The 17,673-nt window shown below is 40.0% G+C and overlaps 1 protein-coding gene and 1 non-coding gene across 29 annotated transcripts in view; one reads left to right on the forward strand and one right to left on the reverse strand.

The window, feature by feature from the left end:
• The window catches only part of LOC129770346 (ryanodine receptor), a 128,975-nt gene that overhangs the window by 48,517 nt on the left and 62,785 nt on the right, over positions 1 to 17,673 (reverse strand). For all 28 annotated transcript variants that reach the window (XM_055773099.1, XM_055773098.1, XM_055773126.1 and 25 more), the window contains one exon: positions 9,302 to 9,379. In XM_055773099.1, the coding sequence (XP_055629074.1) occupies positions 9,302 to 9,379 (78 nt within the window). The remainder of the gene's footprint in view (positions 1 to 9,301; positions 9,380 to 17,673) is intronic.
• Positions 917 to 1,000, forward strand: Trnal-uaa (transfer RNA leucine (anticodon UAA)). Its single transcript has one exon. It is a non-coding gene; the product is annotated as a tRNA-Leu (tRNA).

Raw genomic sequence — 17,673 nt, forward strand, 5'->3', positions numbered from 1 at the left:
GAATATTTGAAAAATAAACAGAAATATCAAACATTATCGTAATTTCATTGAATCCGATTAATTCATGAGAAAAATAAAATATTTGTGGTGCGAATATTGCTATCACGATATAAGAGGTATAGCTCTTAGGACTTTGAATGAACTGCAAGACAATGAACAAAGGATAAGAGAATTACGATTGGAAGCTCCGGCACCCAGAAGGCAAGTCAAATATTTCAAACATTTACGTGTCCGCACGGGAAATTATACTGCCAACACAGTACCCCACTCAAACTGCTGGATTTCCATCTTTTCCGAGAAGAGGCATAGCAAGAAAAGAGAAAAAAGCTCCGCTCGATGAATGTTTCTGATAATCAAATTTTCTACTCTTGATTCCGCCTTTCAACGCTTTGGTTGTGCCACGCCATTTGCAGTCACTTGCCATAAAAAGCGCTTGAGCCAACAACACTAGAGAGTCTCACGTACTCACGAAGCACAACAAACAGCTGCTTAACAATAGCAGTGAACCGGAATAACAAGCACCGTAATTCTAAGTCCAATAACAGAAACGTCGGGTGGGCGGGGGTTTGGCGAAGGATGCCACACTCTTTCTCAAGGCAGACGCCGTGTACCTACGTGTATGCCTTGGTTGAATCATCTTGATTTAAAAAGTTCTACACAGCCACTACTGACCGTTTATTGCACTGCAGTACCAGCGACAATGAGTGTTAGCTAATCGGCTGAAATGATGACATTATCGCGTGCTACTCTTCGCTTAGCAAGAACATGGCTGCGGAGAACTCACCGTACTCGTTGATAATTAATCCAACCAACGCAAACCCCTCCCGCTTTAATAAAATTGCCATTTGGCGAAAGTTCGCTTTTCCATCGCTCCATCGTAAAGCGCTTCCGCTGTTTGACCGATCGTTTCCGTCAAGTCAGAATGGCCGAGCGGTCTAAGGCGCCAGATTTAAGCTCTGGTTCCCGATTGGGAGCGTGGGTTCGAACCCCACTTCTGACAAGAAAATTTTACTTTTTATTATATTGTAAATTCCATTGATACCACTACAGGTTGTGCCTTTTGCCGATTGTGCTAAATTTTCAATTGTTTCTCCGATCTAACATAGAAATGCTATTTTAAAATTTCGTTTTATTTGTTTCTCCCTATATTGACGTACGTTCGTTGCAACACAGGAAGTTGCCTTCCTGGCAAGCAAGTGTCCTCGAGAGATGTTACACTAGATTTTCCCCAGTCACATTCACCTTATTGTGATACGTTGCATCGGAGAACACTTGGGTTTTCTCTTGAGGAACAATGAAAATAGCTTTTTGAGTTGTGTTTTATGGTGAGCGAAGTGTGGTAGAGTGGAGCTACAGGAACAAAATACAATAACGTGATGATTAGATTCAGAGAGCCGTGGTAACTAAAAATAGTCAAAAATGGTGCATGAAAGGAAGAAACTTTCCCGGCATCGTTGCACCTGGATGTTTCGTACAGGTTAAACATACCAAGGTTGCATTCGCAATATTGGTTCGTAGGGGAGATTATCTAGCACTGAAAAAATATGAAGGCAGGTATTCGATCAGTTTTGTTGATGATATTTGTAACATTTTTATCAATGTTCAAAGATCTATTGATTCCAATTGAAATGAATTCATCCCAGAACTGGAAAATGCAACTCAAAAGTGAGAATTCACCAGGGTGATGACTAACATAAAAATCTGTATTTAGCTTGTTGCAACGCGGTAAAATTCACGTTCAATCGACTTTATTGATTTTGTGAGGTTTGTTAATCCTGTTTTTGGCGCAAAACGTGTTGCTACGTCATGTCGATATTTACAAGGTTCTTGCTGGTTTTTTTTTTAATGCTGGAATATATTGGAACAATGTTTATATGTTTTGAAACGGAACTGAAAATACAATATTATTTTTGAAAAGTCTGATACCTTGTGGGGCATAAGTTGTTTTCGTACAAGACCTATAAGAGGAAAACCAAACGAAAGGCACTCTGGAAATGCTCAAAATAGCCCGACAGAGGCTTCGGAAGAGAGCCTCGAATCGTCAGATTGCAGAAGAGGCTCATTTTAGTAAGTAATTCTATGGTTTCACTCATATTACAATTCAATGAATTCGAACCAAGCCTCAAACCTGACAGAAAGAGATTGAGCTTCTAGTTTCATGAGGAAGTATCGTCTGTCTCTTCGAACCGCACAGCAAACTAGCCTGACCAGAATCGTGAGATTCAATAAGGAGCAAGTCTATAAACATTTCTATATTTTGTGGTATGTCGACCGTCCCAAACAATCCATCCAAAGTGGTCTCCAGTACTAATAAAAAACTGTCGGAAAAATAGGTATGTTCAGCCAAAAGAGGTGAGTGCAAACACGATGTATGTGCAACCCACCCTTATTTTCCAATGGAAGCGTCATAATCGTTTGCTTTTGAATGGCGCGGTTTCAGGAACTTCTTCGTATGTTTTAGATTCTGGGTACCTGAATAGTTAACTATTCTTGTAATGGAAGGAAGTGAAAGCGCCAGCAAGAGATCCTGTCTTATCAATTTTGGATAATCACAGCTTACACCTAACTTTGGACGCAATCATGTACGTTCACGATAACAGGATCAAGCTGTAATCGGTTTCACCGGTTAATAGCTACAAAACTCAACCTCAAAGGCTTGAAAACTTTTTTTTTCAGAGATTTGATAGAGAGACTGGATGGTAAACAACCCAGCCACAAAATCCATATATTTAATGGATGAGAACTTCCAACCGCGCCTCGTTACAGACATGCCAGATCCAAACGTAACGGAAGCACCCTACACTCCACAATATATATCTGAACGACAAGTTATGCTGCTCAAACGGTTTATTCAATGTCAATCTACTTTCTCCTACTGCCGGTTCAAAGCACTCCTCGAAGGAGAATAGCGAGGATGATCTACAAGCACACTCACTGGATCTGAGCAAGACAGCGAATGTATCGTCTACTATGCTCAATCATATGTCTGTCGACATGAGTCATCGACATGTCACCGGGTCGGAGTATAAAAGATATGATTTTTGTGAATTATATTTTAGTGTCTCCGCAGACAACGAGCCATTAACAGCATATGCTAAGACTGAGGTTTAATTTGAAAATTTTCAAATTGGATTTTTGTTATCTGCCACTGTGCTAATCAGGGGACACAAACTGTGCGTGTCTCTGTAATTTAGCTGTTAAGTATCTTAAGGCGTTATTTGTATTTATTTAAAGTAGTTAAAGATGTAATTAAATAAAAAAACAGCAGAATTTTTTTTTCTTCAGCTTCATTAGCAGGGCCCGAAATCTTCGAAGGTGAAAAATGAAGACCGACTCTACTCTCAGCAGCTTCGCCTCGACTAGTATTGCTTCGGCAGTCGCCCATAACAAAAAGTGACTTGACTAAAAAATGAATTGACTAGCGTTGACTAGCGAGGATGACTGGTGAACTAGTCCAATCAGTGGTTATTTTAATTGACTCGACTAATGAATACAAATCTGCCTCTTCATTCAAATGACATCAATCCACATTTCTATTCCTCTAGGAACGAAATGTATACCCGTAATCTTATTTCTACGTCCATATAAAGAGGAACGAAAACATGATTTCTGCTGCAAAAAAGAAGTAACCCAATCAATGGACGGTTTATTGTTTACCCATTGTGAATTCAAACCAACTTAGACATTTATTAAGTATGCTATAAAGGTTCTCGCGTTAGTATTGGTGAATAGCGTGCAAAATAGCGCGCACATACACTGCACGCTATTTTATACGTGTGAGTTATTTTCGTGTACGATACAAAAGAATCTAGCTCACCTGTAGCGTATGTCAAACCACGTTGAACTCAAACATCGATGCATGCCCACGTACATGGGAGCGAAAAAGAGAGGAGCGAATTCGTTTTGGGGGAAATCACTTCATAATGCAATGAGGACAATTTGACTGGGAAGAATGTTTTGGCGGAGAAACTGCATGAAGAAGCCAAAAGTCATTACTAACTGACTACGGATATCAGATAGTCAGCTGACTATTCTTAGTTGACTATGACTATGCAGAGCCCTGTTCATTAGTCATTTAATTCAGCCTCCTCGAAACAAAATTATTGACTCTCGGTGTTTGAGATCGTATGCTCGAGTATTGGAGGGTTAATTAACACTAAACCTACCACGAAGGGTCAAATGACCCATTTTAAATTTTCTTGCAAATTTTATTGTCACAATATAATTTGCCTACACTACTTTTCTTAAAACATACATCGAATGTATTTTTCAGTGTTTACTCCTCTCTTGTTATTTTTTTTACTGAGAAATATATGTAATCTGCCCTAACTACCGCAACGGGTCATTTGACCAGTGCAAACATTCATATGATAGCAGAAAGATTTGTATGCGTGGTTGTGATACAAAACCATTGCATTACACATTTTTGCTATTGCTTTATATATTTTGTGGATGTGGATTTGGATTTGTGGATGAATAGTGATTGATTAGAATTAATTGTATTGCTGACTATCCAAGCGAGCCAACAGTAAACATTCCAAGTTACAGTGCTATTTCGCGTGTCAAAAATTGTAATTTCATTATTTTGCTAACAATTGTTATTCTATGTCGAAATATTTCGAAATATTCTATGTCGAAATATACAGGAGAAGTATGGTATGTCACGTTTCTCATCAAAACTATATGAATCGAGCAATTGTTCACTAACTATTCATAAAGGGTCACTTGACCCCCTGTGGTAGGAATAGGTATACATGAAACATCAGTAGGTTTAGTGTTAAAGGAATAACAAAGGATTAGTTGATCGCCCATAACACAATCCCCCAAATGTACCCCAGACGCAGCCAATCGACTCGTATTGGGCCACACTGTCCCAGTCGGTGTACTTAATGGTTGGGAAGCCTCCACAACTCAACAACTCAAGCCCCGCATCAACAGATGTGCCATAAAATTTCAAATGGGTCCAGACCATGATGTTGAGTTCTCCGGAAATATTGAGGAAGTTTGAAGATGAAGGGCCACTTTCTGTCTAACTGTTTCTCATCCAAAACGCACATTGTATGGGTTTGGATAAATGCAACAGAGAGAACAAATTTTTTACCAAACGTGTTTTCATTTATTCCCGCATTTTATGACTCATCCGTTAAAGAACTTGTTGTAATAGGTTTAGCAGCATCAAATAAATAGGCACCGATCAATGCACATTGAATATCGCATTAATCATCCCGGATCATGACATGGTTGCTAAATATAAACGTATTCCTTTTGTTATCACAGGATGCTAAATAAAGCTAGGGCACCTTGGTCATGCCGAAGCAGTTGGATATAGTGGCCCAATGCACGTTGCGGCTCGTTCAGGAAGGTACTGATCTTCGAAAGCATTTTCTCATGGACTTGACTTTAAAAGGGTATTGCGTGCTGTCTGAATTCGAAATCATTCGGTATCAAGGAATAATCAAGCCAGTAATCATAATTTATGTGGATAGAGGACCAGACGAGAAACGTCGTTATTAAAAGACCATAGAAATGGCGATATATCATTCGTTGCTACAAATGCTCTAGGAGCAGTACTCCCAAACGGGTTGAACGTCGGATAGCTCCTCCTTCCCGGGAGTCAACAGGTTTGATACTTCCTCATGATCATTACGGATCTCGCTGGGTTGAAGACTCAAAACAAGGGACCCGAAAGAGGGAACGAAACATGTTGAGTATGTATGAGAATTGTTTTCTGATGAAATCTCGTCAAAGCAGAATATATTGAGCCCGCCAACTTTTCGTTGGCCGGCTCAATATATTCTGCGTTACTTTTTGTTACATAGGGAGGATATGATCCAAAAGCCCTCTTGCCTTCAGAGAGGGTGAAGGATTGTCAAACCATCATATAAACAATTTTTGCCCCCTAAACTCTCCATATGCCAAATGTGTTTCCGCTAATTTAATTGATTAGTTCATGAATTATGCAGTATTTTTTTAATTTGTATGGTAGCCCTCCACTTAGAGAGGAGGGAAGGGGTATGTAACAACATGCCAAATTCGGTTCCATTTGCTTGATTAGTTGTTATACATAAATTTGGGCTTCATTTGTATGGCAGCCCCTCTCTAGAGAGGGGGTGGAGTGTCAATTCACCATAGACACGTTTTGTGCCCCCTAAAACCTCCACATGCCAAATTTGGCTCGATTTGCTTGATTGGTTCTCGAGTTATGCAGAAATTTGTGTTTCATTTGTATGGTAGCCTCCCCTTAGAGAGGGGGGAGGAGTGTCAAACCACCATGAAGACATTAATCACCCCTAAAACCTTTATATGCCAAGTTTGATTCCATTTGCTTGATTAGTTCTGAAGTTATTCAGTCCCCCCTCTTTAGAGAGGGAAGAAGTGTCAAACCACCATAGAAACATTCATTGCCCCCTAAAATCTCCACATGCCAAAGTTGGCTCAGTTTGCTTGATTAGTTTTTGCGTTATGCAGAAATTTATGTTTCATTTGTATGGCTGCTCCCCTCTTAGAGAGGGGAGGGAGGAGCGTCTATTCACCATAGAAACCTTTCGTGACCTCTAAAACCTTGCCAAGTTTGTCTCCATTTCATTGATTAATTTTTGAGTAATGCAGAAATTTGTGTTTCATAGAAACGTTCATCGATCCCTAAAACCTTTATATTCCAAGTTTGATTCCATTTGCTTGATTAGTTCTGGAGTTATTCAGACCCCCCATCTTTACAGAGAGGGAGGAGTACCAAACCACCATAGAAACATTTATTGCCTTCTTAAACCTCCACATGCCAAATTTAGCTCTGTTTGCTTGAGAAGTTCTTGAGTTATGCAAAAATTTATGCCTCATTTGTATAGCAGTCCCTCTTAGAGAGGGGGAGGAGTGTCTGTTCACCATAGAAACGTTTCGTGTCCCCTTAAATCTTCACATGCCAAATGGCTCCATTTGATTGATTAGTTTTCGAGTAATGCAGATATTTATGCTTCACTAGCTAACCCGGCAAACTTCGTCCCGCCCATTTACTTGATTAATTCTCGAGTAATGCAGAAATTTGTGTTTTATTTGTATGGCAGCCACCCCTAAGAGAGGGGGGAGGGGTATCTAACCACCATAGAAACATTCATTGCACCCTAAAGTTTCCATATGCCTAATTTGGTTTAATTTGCTTGATTAATTCTCGGGTAATGCAATAATTTGTGTTTCATTTGTACGGCAGCCCCCTCTAAGAGAGGGGGAAGGAGTATCTTAACACCATAGAAACATTTATAGCATCCTAAAACCTCCACATGCCAAATTTGGTTTCATTTGCTTGATTAATTCTCGAGTAATGCAGAAATTTGTGTTTCATTTGTATGGCAGCCCCCCCCTTTGAGTGGGGGAAGGACTGTCTAACCATCATAGAAACATTTATTGCACCCTAAAACGTTCACATGCCAACTTTGGTTTCGTTTGCTTGGTTAATTTCCGAGTAATGCAGAAATTTGTGTTTCATTTGTATGGCAGCCCCCCCTTAGAGAGGGGGGAGGGGTCTCAAAATATCACGAAAACCTTCCCCGGCCCCAAAAACCCCTACATACCAATTTTCATGTCGATCGGTTCAGTAGTTTCCGAGTCTATAAGAATCAGACAGACAGACAGACAGACAGAAATCCATTTTTATAGATATAGATTTCCTGTGAAGTTATATTAACTAATGGCGATTTAATATCCGCTTATAGACGCGATGCAGATGTGTCAAAAACTTGACATGACCCAATACTTGATTTGGTCATCAGAATCATTATTAACATCAAAGCTGGAGCTCGTTTATTCAAGGAACTGTTCGAAGAAATGAATTTTTCTCTACACTTCCATGCGCTGATTGTAAAAGTTAGTGTGTTCAATCGAGTTCTTGAACCAAGGGGTATTCTAGTGTAGAGACACGAATTTCGGACGTTTTTTCGAGCTCCGTAAAAATGAAACAAAGAGTACTTTTAATTTCCATTATATCTTTATTTGTTCATCTATCTTTTAACAAAAAAATGTCGAATTTCGTACCAACGAGAGTGTTTTTTTCGGGGAGTGATACTTCATTACTTCAATATGAAGAAAAAAGCTGCGGAAAGTCATCGCATTTTGGTGGAAGTTTATGGTGACCATGCTCCAACTGAGCGAACATATCAGACGTGGTTTGCACGATTGAAAAGTACTAATTTTGACATGGCAGACGAAGAACGTTCTGGAAGCCAAAAAAGTTTGAAGATGAAAAATTGGAGGCTTTACTCGATCAAGATCCGCCACAAATGCAACAAGAACTTGTAGATACACTTGGAGTAGCTCAGCAAACCATATTCAATCGTTTAAAAGCAATGGAAAGAAGACGTCGAACTCTGTTTTTTCACGTGCGAACAACTGCTCTAACGGCATGAAAGAAAGGGTTTTTTGTATCGAATCATTGCTGGTGATAAAAAGTGGGTCCATTACGACAATCCTCAACGTCGGGCAACATATGGATACACCGGCCATGCATCAACATCGACGGCCGCGCGGAATATTCACGGCCAAAAGTTGATGCTGGTGTGGGCGTGGGCTGGGTGTGGTGTACTATGAGCTGCTAAAACAGAATGAAACCATTACGGGGGACTTCTACCGACGACAATTGATCGGTTTGAGCCGTGCACTGAAGGAAAACGGCCACAATACGAGCAAAGACACGATCAAGTTATTTCGCAGCACGACAATGCTCGGCCGCATGTCGCGAAACCGGTCAAAACAAAACCTGCCGTATTCTAATATGGACCATTTTGTTCGATATCTTTTTGCTCTTTTGAATCCTTGTCACTACTTTCACTAGCAAAATCATTCGATATGATGTATAAGTATCTCTCAACGACACAAACATAACGACACGAACGAAAACTGCAAATGCTGGATCGGAATGCTGTGAATATTGTTGCTGAAACTAGTCTAGTGGTCTTAGGGATAGTAATCAATAGAAATATGTTGACTGAATAATTTTAATATTTGCATAATCTAAAATTGGTTAATAACAAAGTCTTGGACAATTTGTATCAATCGATGTTATGCTCATGGTGTCTACATCCTGCATCTATCGAGCTAAAGCTGAAGATCTTAATATGGTACGTTAGGACGTTAAAAAACGCCAACTGTCCCAAATAAACATATAACCCCTCCCAGTTGTCTCACTACTAGACAATGTTCACCCCCCAATGCAACTGACAACCTGTGAAGTAATGGCTTCTGATAAATGGTCCTGCATGGGTCCTGCCTGCATTCAACTCTCATATTTATTGTCCCACCACCGCATACTCACCATATCACTGTTGTTGTGACGCAGCAGGATCGCATTGCCGTACAGCAGCGTCCGGTGACCGGAACCAGTACCCTTGCCCTAGTTCGGATGATTCATGGCGCCAGTCGGGAAGTGTGTTCAGGGAAAAAGAGAGAAAAAGAATGCAAAAGTTGAAAACAAGAAAAGAAATAAAAAAGTCAGTTAGTGGCTGCTTATTATATGAGGTATTATTGAGTTGTTTTTTTTTCAAAGCAGTTAATCATATCCACATTCGTAGTGCTGTTGCAAAGTCTCAAATCGGTAGTTATTGACACAACATTTTGTTTTGGTTAAATCATTCCAGCTACATTCGCCTTATGTTCTAATCTAGATTAATCAGACACCTATGTTTGCATTGGCTTCTGTGTATGTGAAGAAGGAAAGTCCTCCGAAATAGTTCATCGCTAGAATCACGTGCATTTAGAAATAGTATCACAAAAAAAAACGCTCACACAATCACGACGCAAGGCATGCATTTTCTTCGTTCCATTCCAGCGCACTGTTCGCGTGACAATATCCTGTTAACCGTTGCCCAGAGGTATCATGATGTGGTTCGTTTAGGTTGATAACATTCAAAAAGCTTCGTAGATCGATATTTCAACTGCACTTTTTCAATGTTCCTCGATCCTTGAAACAATCACTAAGGTAATCAAAGAATACCCATGGTTTTATGTTTATGTTTTTGCAAAGGTAGACGACACAATTACTGTTCAAAAGTGGAGGTCATCGCATGTCAGCATCCACTGCATGATTTCACTATCAATATGGAACAAGTTTCGATTTGTTCAGCATGACATGCTGGAGTAATGTTTTCCGCTTATTTCGAACTCTGAGTAGCCTTTTAACCTGTGGAAGCACTTTTGCACACGGAAAAATGCATGCCCTTTCTGAAGGGTTGGAAAGGTTAGAAAACTCCCTGTTTAGCAACACTGTCGTCTTATTACCTATTCATATTTCCGAAGTGACTGTCGCCGGCACCATCAGTTAAACGACAAAAACTTAAGGGGTCTACATGTCGCCTACTGTAGACTTGAAGAACCAAAAATGAGCAACTTTGCATACATTGACTTTCGAGGACCTTTTCAAGTTTCCTCTTTGCACAGAAAGATCCCGTTTTTGCACCTCCCATTTAGTTCATTGAACGGTCTTATTGGTGGTGCAAGCTGTGAATTTTACATTACACCGAAGTTATGTCGCTTATTACGGCGGTTGCCGTTTTTCTTCGTTCATCGCTGCAATCATGCAAATTTTCCCGCAGAGTAACAGTCGGTCTGCGACATAGTGGAGATAAGTCTTTTCCCCTCGTCTCGAGGTGGGCTCTGTTCGATTTTTTTGGCGGAAGGGTCATGGTTACATCCCGCGAGAATGGTTCTCAATAGTATTCCACGTCGTCATTTGTGCTACACTCTCGGATGATTTATGAGTTTGTGATGAATCGAGTGGAAACAGGAGAAAAAATTGTTCCCATTTCTGGGCGAGCGAAGGCACCGCGTTGTGGTGGATGCCGTTGAAAGTGTTTATGATTTGTTTTATTTTTTACTAGCTAACCCGGCAAACTTCGTCCCGCCCATTTACTTGATTAATTCTCGAGTAATGCAGAAATTTGTGTTTTATTTGTATGGCAGCCACCCCTAAGAGAGGGGGGAGGGGTATCTAACCACCATAGAAACATTCATTGCACCCTAAAGTTTCCATATGCCTAATTTGGTTTAATTTGCTTGATTAATTCTCGGGTAATGCAAAAATTTGTGTTTCATTTGTACGGCAGCCCCCTCTAAGAGAGGGGGAAGGAGTATCTTAACACCAGCAATCATCCATTAGGATGAAAAAAATCTATGCTGCGTGAAAGATGGCGAATGATTAAGGAATTAAACTGTGCATATAAAATTGGAAACAATAATAAAAATGCTACTTTTGTTCATCTAAAAATCAGCACAAACTTTCCGGACAACCCAGTATTAATAAACCTGATTTCTCCTGATTTTTATTTTCATTCATCCTGATTTTTAAAAAGTTTAGTTGGCAACCCTGGTCATACCATAGCTGCGAACACATTCCCAGCTGTATTTGACGATGTGGAAGATAGGTCAGAGCCTCATCTATCGGATTCTATAGCAAACTCAAATTGGAACGCTTTTTGCAGTTCAGTTATTAACTAAAGAGAAAGTTGTAGAATAATCGATCAAGTCACTTATACCCCTTTCATTCTGAGCCCCTCATACTTTCATATGCCAAATAACACGCTTTGAATGTATTCTCAGTGAAAAACACTAGAATACGCGTAAGTTTATTGAACACTCGCGTAGGTTTATTGAACACTCTGTCCCCAAGGAAGCTCGGGAGTACAAGGGCGCCTTCCACAGTATGTTTGCCCTTGCTGTGTTACTGCAGGGCACTGGCACAATGTACCGTTATTCTCCTAGCGTCTCGGGGATGCAAGTGATGCGGATCATACAAACATTAAAATGAAAAAATGAAGGTAGGTCAGATGTCTGTTGAACTCGGACTGTTGGCAGTAGAAAGTCAACCACTCCCAACAACTCAGATGATACGGAATATGACTCAGTGGAGGTATGTCATCTCGATCACGGGGCCATGCGTTCTGATTGAACCGCTGAGGGCAAGTCAGGTTCCTAATGAACTACTACCATCCCTCAGATAGCATTGAGTCCACTGGACATGACAATATGGAGGTAAATCCTCTCATCATCTGCAACACGGCTTGTACTGAAACCGTTGGTTATGTGTCTGGGAATCGAGGAGAATTTTCGAACCAATCGATCGAATAGTCGATCACAGATCTGTGGCCTAGATCAACCAGAAATGGATTAAGAATAATTATTTGATATCACTTCCACTCGGGCCCCTTTCGCTTTCGCTGTCCTTTCGATTCGCAATTGCTATGGACCAGTTGTTAATACGAAAACATGCAAGAAGTGGTTCCGAAGTGATATTCACCCATGACTAGAATTTTTTTTTTTATTTAGTTACACATCTCGCCGGGTGGACTATTATCCATTTAAGGTCGACGCGGGTTATTACAGAGACCTGTTGTATCATCTCAAGGTATGCTGGACAGAAGCGAGGGTGATAACTTGCTTTCCAGTCTGGTTATCAGTGACTAGTCGAAAATTTCGATCTATCTCCCGGATAAGATGGGTCATGCCATCCGAATCTTCGCAATTAACGATCCTTCATGTTATGCATATTTTGAGATTTTCATTGTGTGATCCACTTGGCCTTATTGGGTACAGGTGAGACAGTATTGATTTCAGTGAGCGGAAACTCTCCGATCGAACAAGATGCCGAGGCTAGCGGTTCGAGCCTTGAGAGCCATTAGTGGTCTCAAAAAGCAGTGTGATTAGACGTTGGCGATGCCATGTTCTACACTATTGAGGATTGAACCGAAATGATGAGTCGATAACACGAGGTCCCACTGCTTGTACCACTTCCAGTAGATAATTCATCAAGCGTATACCTCCTCTTCTAAGAGGTACTGGAGTATGAAGTGGTTAGGTGAGCCTTACATGGGCCATAACGTATGGGTGAGAGGTACTGCAGACCTCCTTTTATGGGCTATACTCTCTGTGTCGGAAATGCTAGAGTGTGAAGAAGATGATGTAGCAAGTTTGGTGAATTATATCGTTCATTTGAAAGGTACTGGAATGTGTTGAGGGTGGTTTCCAGCCGTTGTCCCGCCATGCATCACGTATGAACACTTTACACTTTTGTGTGAGAGATACTGAAATGTGAAGAGGGTCGTAAGCCCTAGGCTCATAAGAAAACATTCGAGCAACGGTCGTTGTTGCGATGTTTCTTTTCTTGTCGCTGCACCAGTGTATGGCTCTGTTGGACGCTTGTTTGATGCTGGTAGGTTTGCATTGTACATACGATGTGTAGGAATGTGACTTCATCGAGGCAATGCTAAACAACATTTTGCTGGAAGTGCCATTGTTATCTTATTGAAGCGTTGTCAAAGATAGATTGCAGTAGTTAAAAGGTGTGGAATAATGGAGCTGGTTTGACGAATATGTAATCGCCTGTGGCCGAGTGTGTGCGAAATGCGAAAAAGACCTCCGAGATAGCGTTGGCGATAAATACTTTTGATATAAAGAAATGAATTACGACATATGTTTAGAACAGAACAGAACAGGACAGTACTTGCGAGGGCAAACATTAATCAGCAATCAGCAATCAATCTTCAACTGCGTTTACAAAACAACACAAAGAAGTTATATTCAAATTTTGGAGGCATTCTAAAATGATATCCTACCACTTCGGATTACGAATCAAGCGAATTGAATAAAATAATTTCGTAGTACTACGTTAACAATGCAGTCGTGTTTTGGGCACAACATTTCCATATTTTTTTATTGGTTGTCTCACACCTCCATGAAGAACAGTTTGCCTCATTTCACCAGTGTAGTTATTATGATCATTAGCAATGTTTCGTTCATAAAAGAACAGGTTTGACATATACCTAATATCGTTTCGATGTTAAACTATCTGCCGGAATACAGTGAGAAAAATTCGAACAATTCAGAAAAATTCAAACAACAGATCAAAAATCTGTCTTCGCAACTATATTTGTTTGGTTGTCGGATGTATAGCTTAGACCCACTATATTTTGATTTTAAAATTACGTATACTTTTAATAGGGGGCAACATTTCATTTTGAGGAGGGAAATTCGTTTAAACTCACGCAATTGAATATAAGCGACTGGCGCACCTATGACACCAAAAATCTGTCATTTCAGTTTTGTTGTTATGTTAGTACGCTAAACATTTGTTGGTGCTGGCAATTTGCTGATCTGAGGTGAAAAATGCCAAAAAATTATATTAGAGTGAATCAGAACAAAGAGCTCCGATGAACTGAACTTAAGTAAACTGGTATGAGTAACCGGGAAATAGGAAGGAGGGTTAACAAAACCGAAACATCGATTCGAAATGTTAAGAAGTTAAGAATGTTAAGGCGTTAAGAAGAAAACTAAGGGAAATACGAAAATAAGCAATCGTGGCAGGAATCGAATTCTGGAGCTGGCCGAAACTGGAAAGTTCAATGAATCGGAAATTAAGAAGGAACTTGGACTCTCGATTACCAATAAACGCATTGCAGAAATATTGTGGGGATCTGGTTACCCCAAGTACACTAGATAGGCCAAAAAACCGAATCAATCTAACACATATTCAGCATATGGCATGGGGAAATAAATGGGATAACGTTGTATTTCCGAATGGAAATACGTTCAATTTAGATGGCCCTGATTGTTGTGCACACTATTGGCATGATTTGAGGAAGGAACCTGAGGTCAAGCTGAGCCGATTTTTAAAAGGCGAACACTTATGATTTGGGGTGGTTTTTCACGTCATGATAAACCTCTCTTGCTACAATTTCAACCAGGATGAACTCAAAAAAAATACGTGGAATTACTGGAAGACGTCTGGTACCATTTACTGAGGATTTTATGCCTGAAAACTGCACTTTTCAGCTATACAATGCAGCCGTCTATGTCAGTAAGAGACGTGGTTTTCGCAGTGGTTTTCGGAGCGAGACATCAAGGTCTTGGACTGGCCAGCAAGTTGTCAAGAGCTAAATACATTTAAGATCCTTTGGGGAATTCTTGTATTCGACGTATGTACAATGGAGGAACTAGAGGTTGCTGTTAAAAAAACCTGGAGGTCCATCACTGCTGCAACGCTTGAAAATCTCGTTAGTTCCATGCTGAAAGGAATTTTCCAAACTATTCCCAAGATCGGAAAGCAAACTAAATATTGACTATTGTTTATCCTTAAAATGTCAACAAAATTATTTTCATTAATAAAAACTAAAGTGCGTTTAAATGAATTTCCTCTCTCAAAAACAATTTTTATTTCTTATTCGGCCACATAAAAACTTAGAATTGGAAGCAATACTACAATAAACTATGATTTGAAGGTGCCAACATTTGCAATTGCTGTGGATCAACTATTATTTGTTGATTTACTAAAGCACTAAAACAAGACACTGCGACTAAACGAATTTTCCACAATGTATTCCTGTACTCTGCATTCCACTTGTGAATAGAGACTCGAAGTTTGCCAGGCGTTCAATGTTATAAGGAGATTTAGATCATATTTTTTAATGCTTCAGGCTCAACGCCTCTTAGACTCCTGGTTCGACTCTGCCTCATCTTTCTTCTTCTCTTTCTTCTATTCTATTATATAGCATTTAACAATAATTACCTATTCAAATGTTTATTTTACTCTCGTTGTCCGTCTTACCCACAGTTTCTCTACCGAAATTCCCATTGTTGTTCTTTTTAGTGATGTTTTTGCTTCATCAGTAAAGCCTTAATGCCTAGTTTCGCGACGGAACTTTTGTTTTGGAGTGGTTGTTTCACGCCGCTCCTCACATGGATTATTGATCTTAAATTCGTGCTATAAAAAATAACATATTTTTCCCTTGCACACACTCACACGCCGTAAGCTGTCCACATTATTTGAAACAATTGTTTGCAGATGACAGCAGCAGCAGCCGCTTCGCAGCCAATCCCAATCTGGCGGTTAACTACAGTGATAGACATTCGTTTAACCGCACTTGAAAAAAAACTTGAAACACTTACAAAACAACTAGGAATGTTCTTTTTATCGGGATACTTATTTGCTGTAGTGATAGTATATTTAAGTCATTTTTATTGAAAGTACGTGCGTCACAATCACACACACACACACACACACACACACACAAACACACACAAGGCGGCATCGGTGGATATAAACATTCAAACGTCTTTTTTTCCCAAGGCATACGTTTAGCCGCAGGGCATGAAAATCGAGTTTTCGCATAATCACCAAGCCTTTATCTGTGTTTTTTGAAGAAATACTTGGGAATGTTCAATTTACGAGATGAATATGTGCAACGTAAGAAGTTGATCAGATTAGTGATTTACGTAGAATTTAAAGGAGCGGCGAAAGGTATTCTATTGACGGAAGAGGGGAGGAAAATAATGCAGATATTCAGTGAACAAAAGTTTTCTAATCGTTCGATCGTAACAAAAATTGGTCTATCTGAGAAAGTGGTACGGAATTTCTTTAAATAGTGCCAGAAATATGGGATATAACGACCAACAAATGGGAACACCAAAGTTACTTTGCGTCCTAAAGGTCGAGTAAGACACGAAGCAACCAAGAAACGATGTCCTGCTCATACATTAAGGCAGAATCAGAAGAGGCATATTGCGCGCATCTTGAATGAGTCACAAAACATCATGTGGAAGAAACCACAAGGGAAACCGAAACTGACCGCCACCCATAAGCAGAACCATCTCATTTTCGCCCGACAATACATGGAATGGAAACTAGAATGGAGAAATGTTGTATTTTCCGGCGAAGAAAGTTCAATTTGGATGGTCCGGACTGTTACAGTTGCTATTGGTACAAATTAAGTCAACGGCATGCCGTGAGATCGAAGCGAAACTTTGGGGGCGGAAGTGTGGGGAGCCGTTTTCTATCACAGCAAGCTTCTCATTTGTTTCATTTTCACCCGAATGAACTCCGAAAAGTATCTTCAATCACTGGAGGACATTTTGATTGGCCATATTGAGAATAATGCTACCGAGGATGTCGTTTTTTCAGCAGGATTATGCATAGATCCACGTTTCCAAGCAATCGGAGGCATGGTTTGCCGAGAAGGACATTCCGCTTCTTAAATGACCTGCTGGCAGTCGATTGCAATCCCATAGAGAACCAATGGAGAATCTTGGCCGAGATGGTCTATGCAAACGGATAACAATTTGACAACATTTCCAGTCTCAAGGCAGTAATTCAGGAATGTTGGGCTATAATCAATATGGCAACACTTTAAAAGCTGTCTAACTCGATGCCATGATGTTTTCAAAGTGTTCCGAAATGGAGGTGGACATACTAAATCTTAGCTACCGATTGGACTCGAAATTTGCCGCACAAATTTTCTTTTAATGACATTTTAGGATGCGGCTAAACGAATGTCCACCCTGATTCCACATATTTGAATTACTTAGAAAACAAAAAGTGAATTTATACTTTTTTTTAGAATGAATTCGATGAAAATAAACAATAATCGTCTTTTATGAGCAAAACTGTACAAAGGATTGACTTATTTTTAAGAATATTGAGGAAAAATAGGGAGCGGATAAACGAATGTCTTCCACTGTATGAACTGTCGCGTTGAAAGTGGTTCAATGTTAAATTGCCGCGCGCCATTATGCTTGGTGGCATTGTCGAGCGATACGCATGGGAATTGGTTCCGTCGTGCCGAACAGCCTTGTACCCTTATCTGTTCTGTGCTGTGGCTGTTCAGAAAGGTTACTGTGGATCTATGTTAGCGCTTCACATTC

The sequence above is a fragment of the Toxorhynchites rutilus genome, chromosome 2, assembly GCF_029784135.1.
Source record: "Toxorhynchites rutilus septentrionalis strain SRP chromosome 2, ASM2978413v1, whole genome shotgun sequence".
In the NCBI taxonomy this organism is placed as follows: Eukaryota; Metazoa; Arthropoda; class Insecta; order Diptera; family Culicidae; genus Toxorhynchites; species Toxorhynchites rutilus.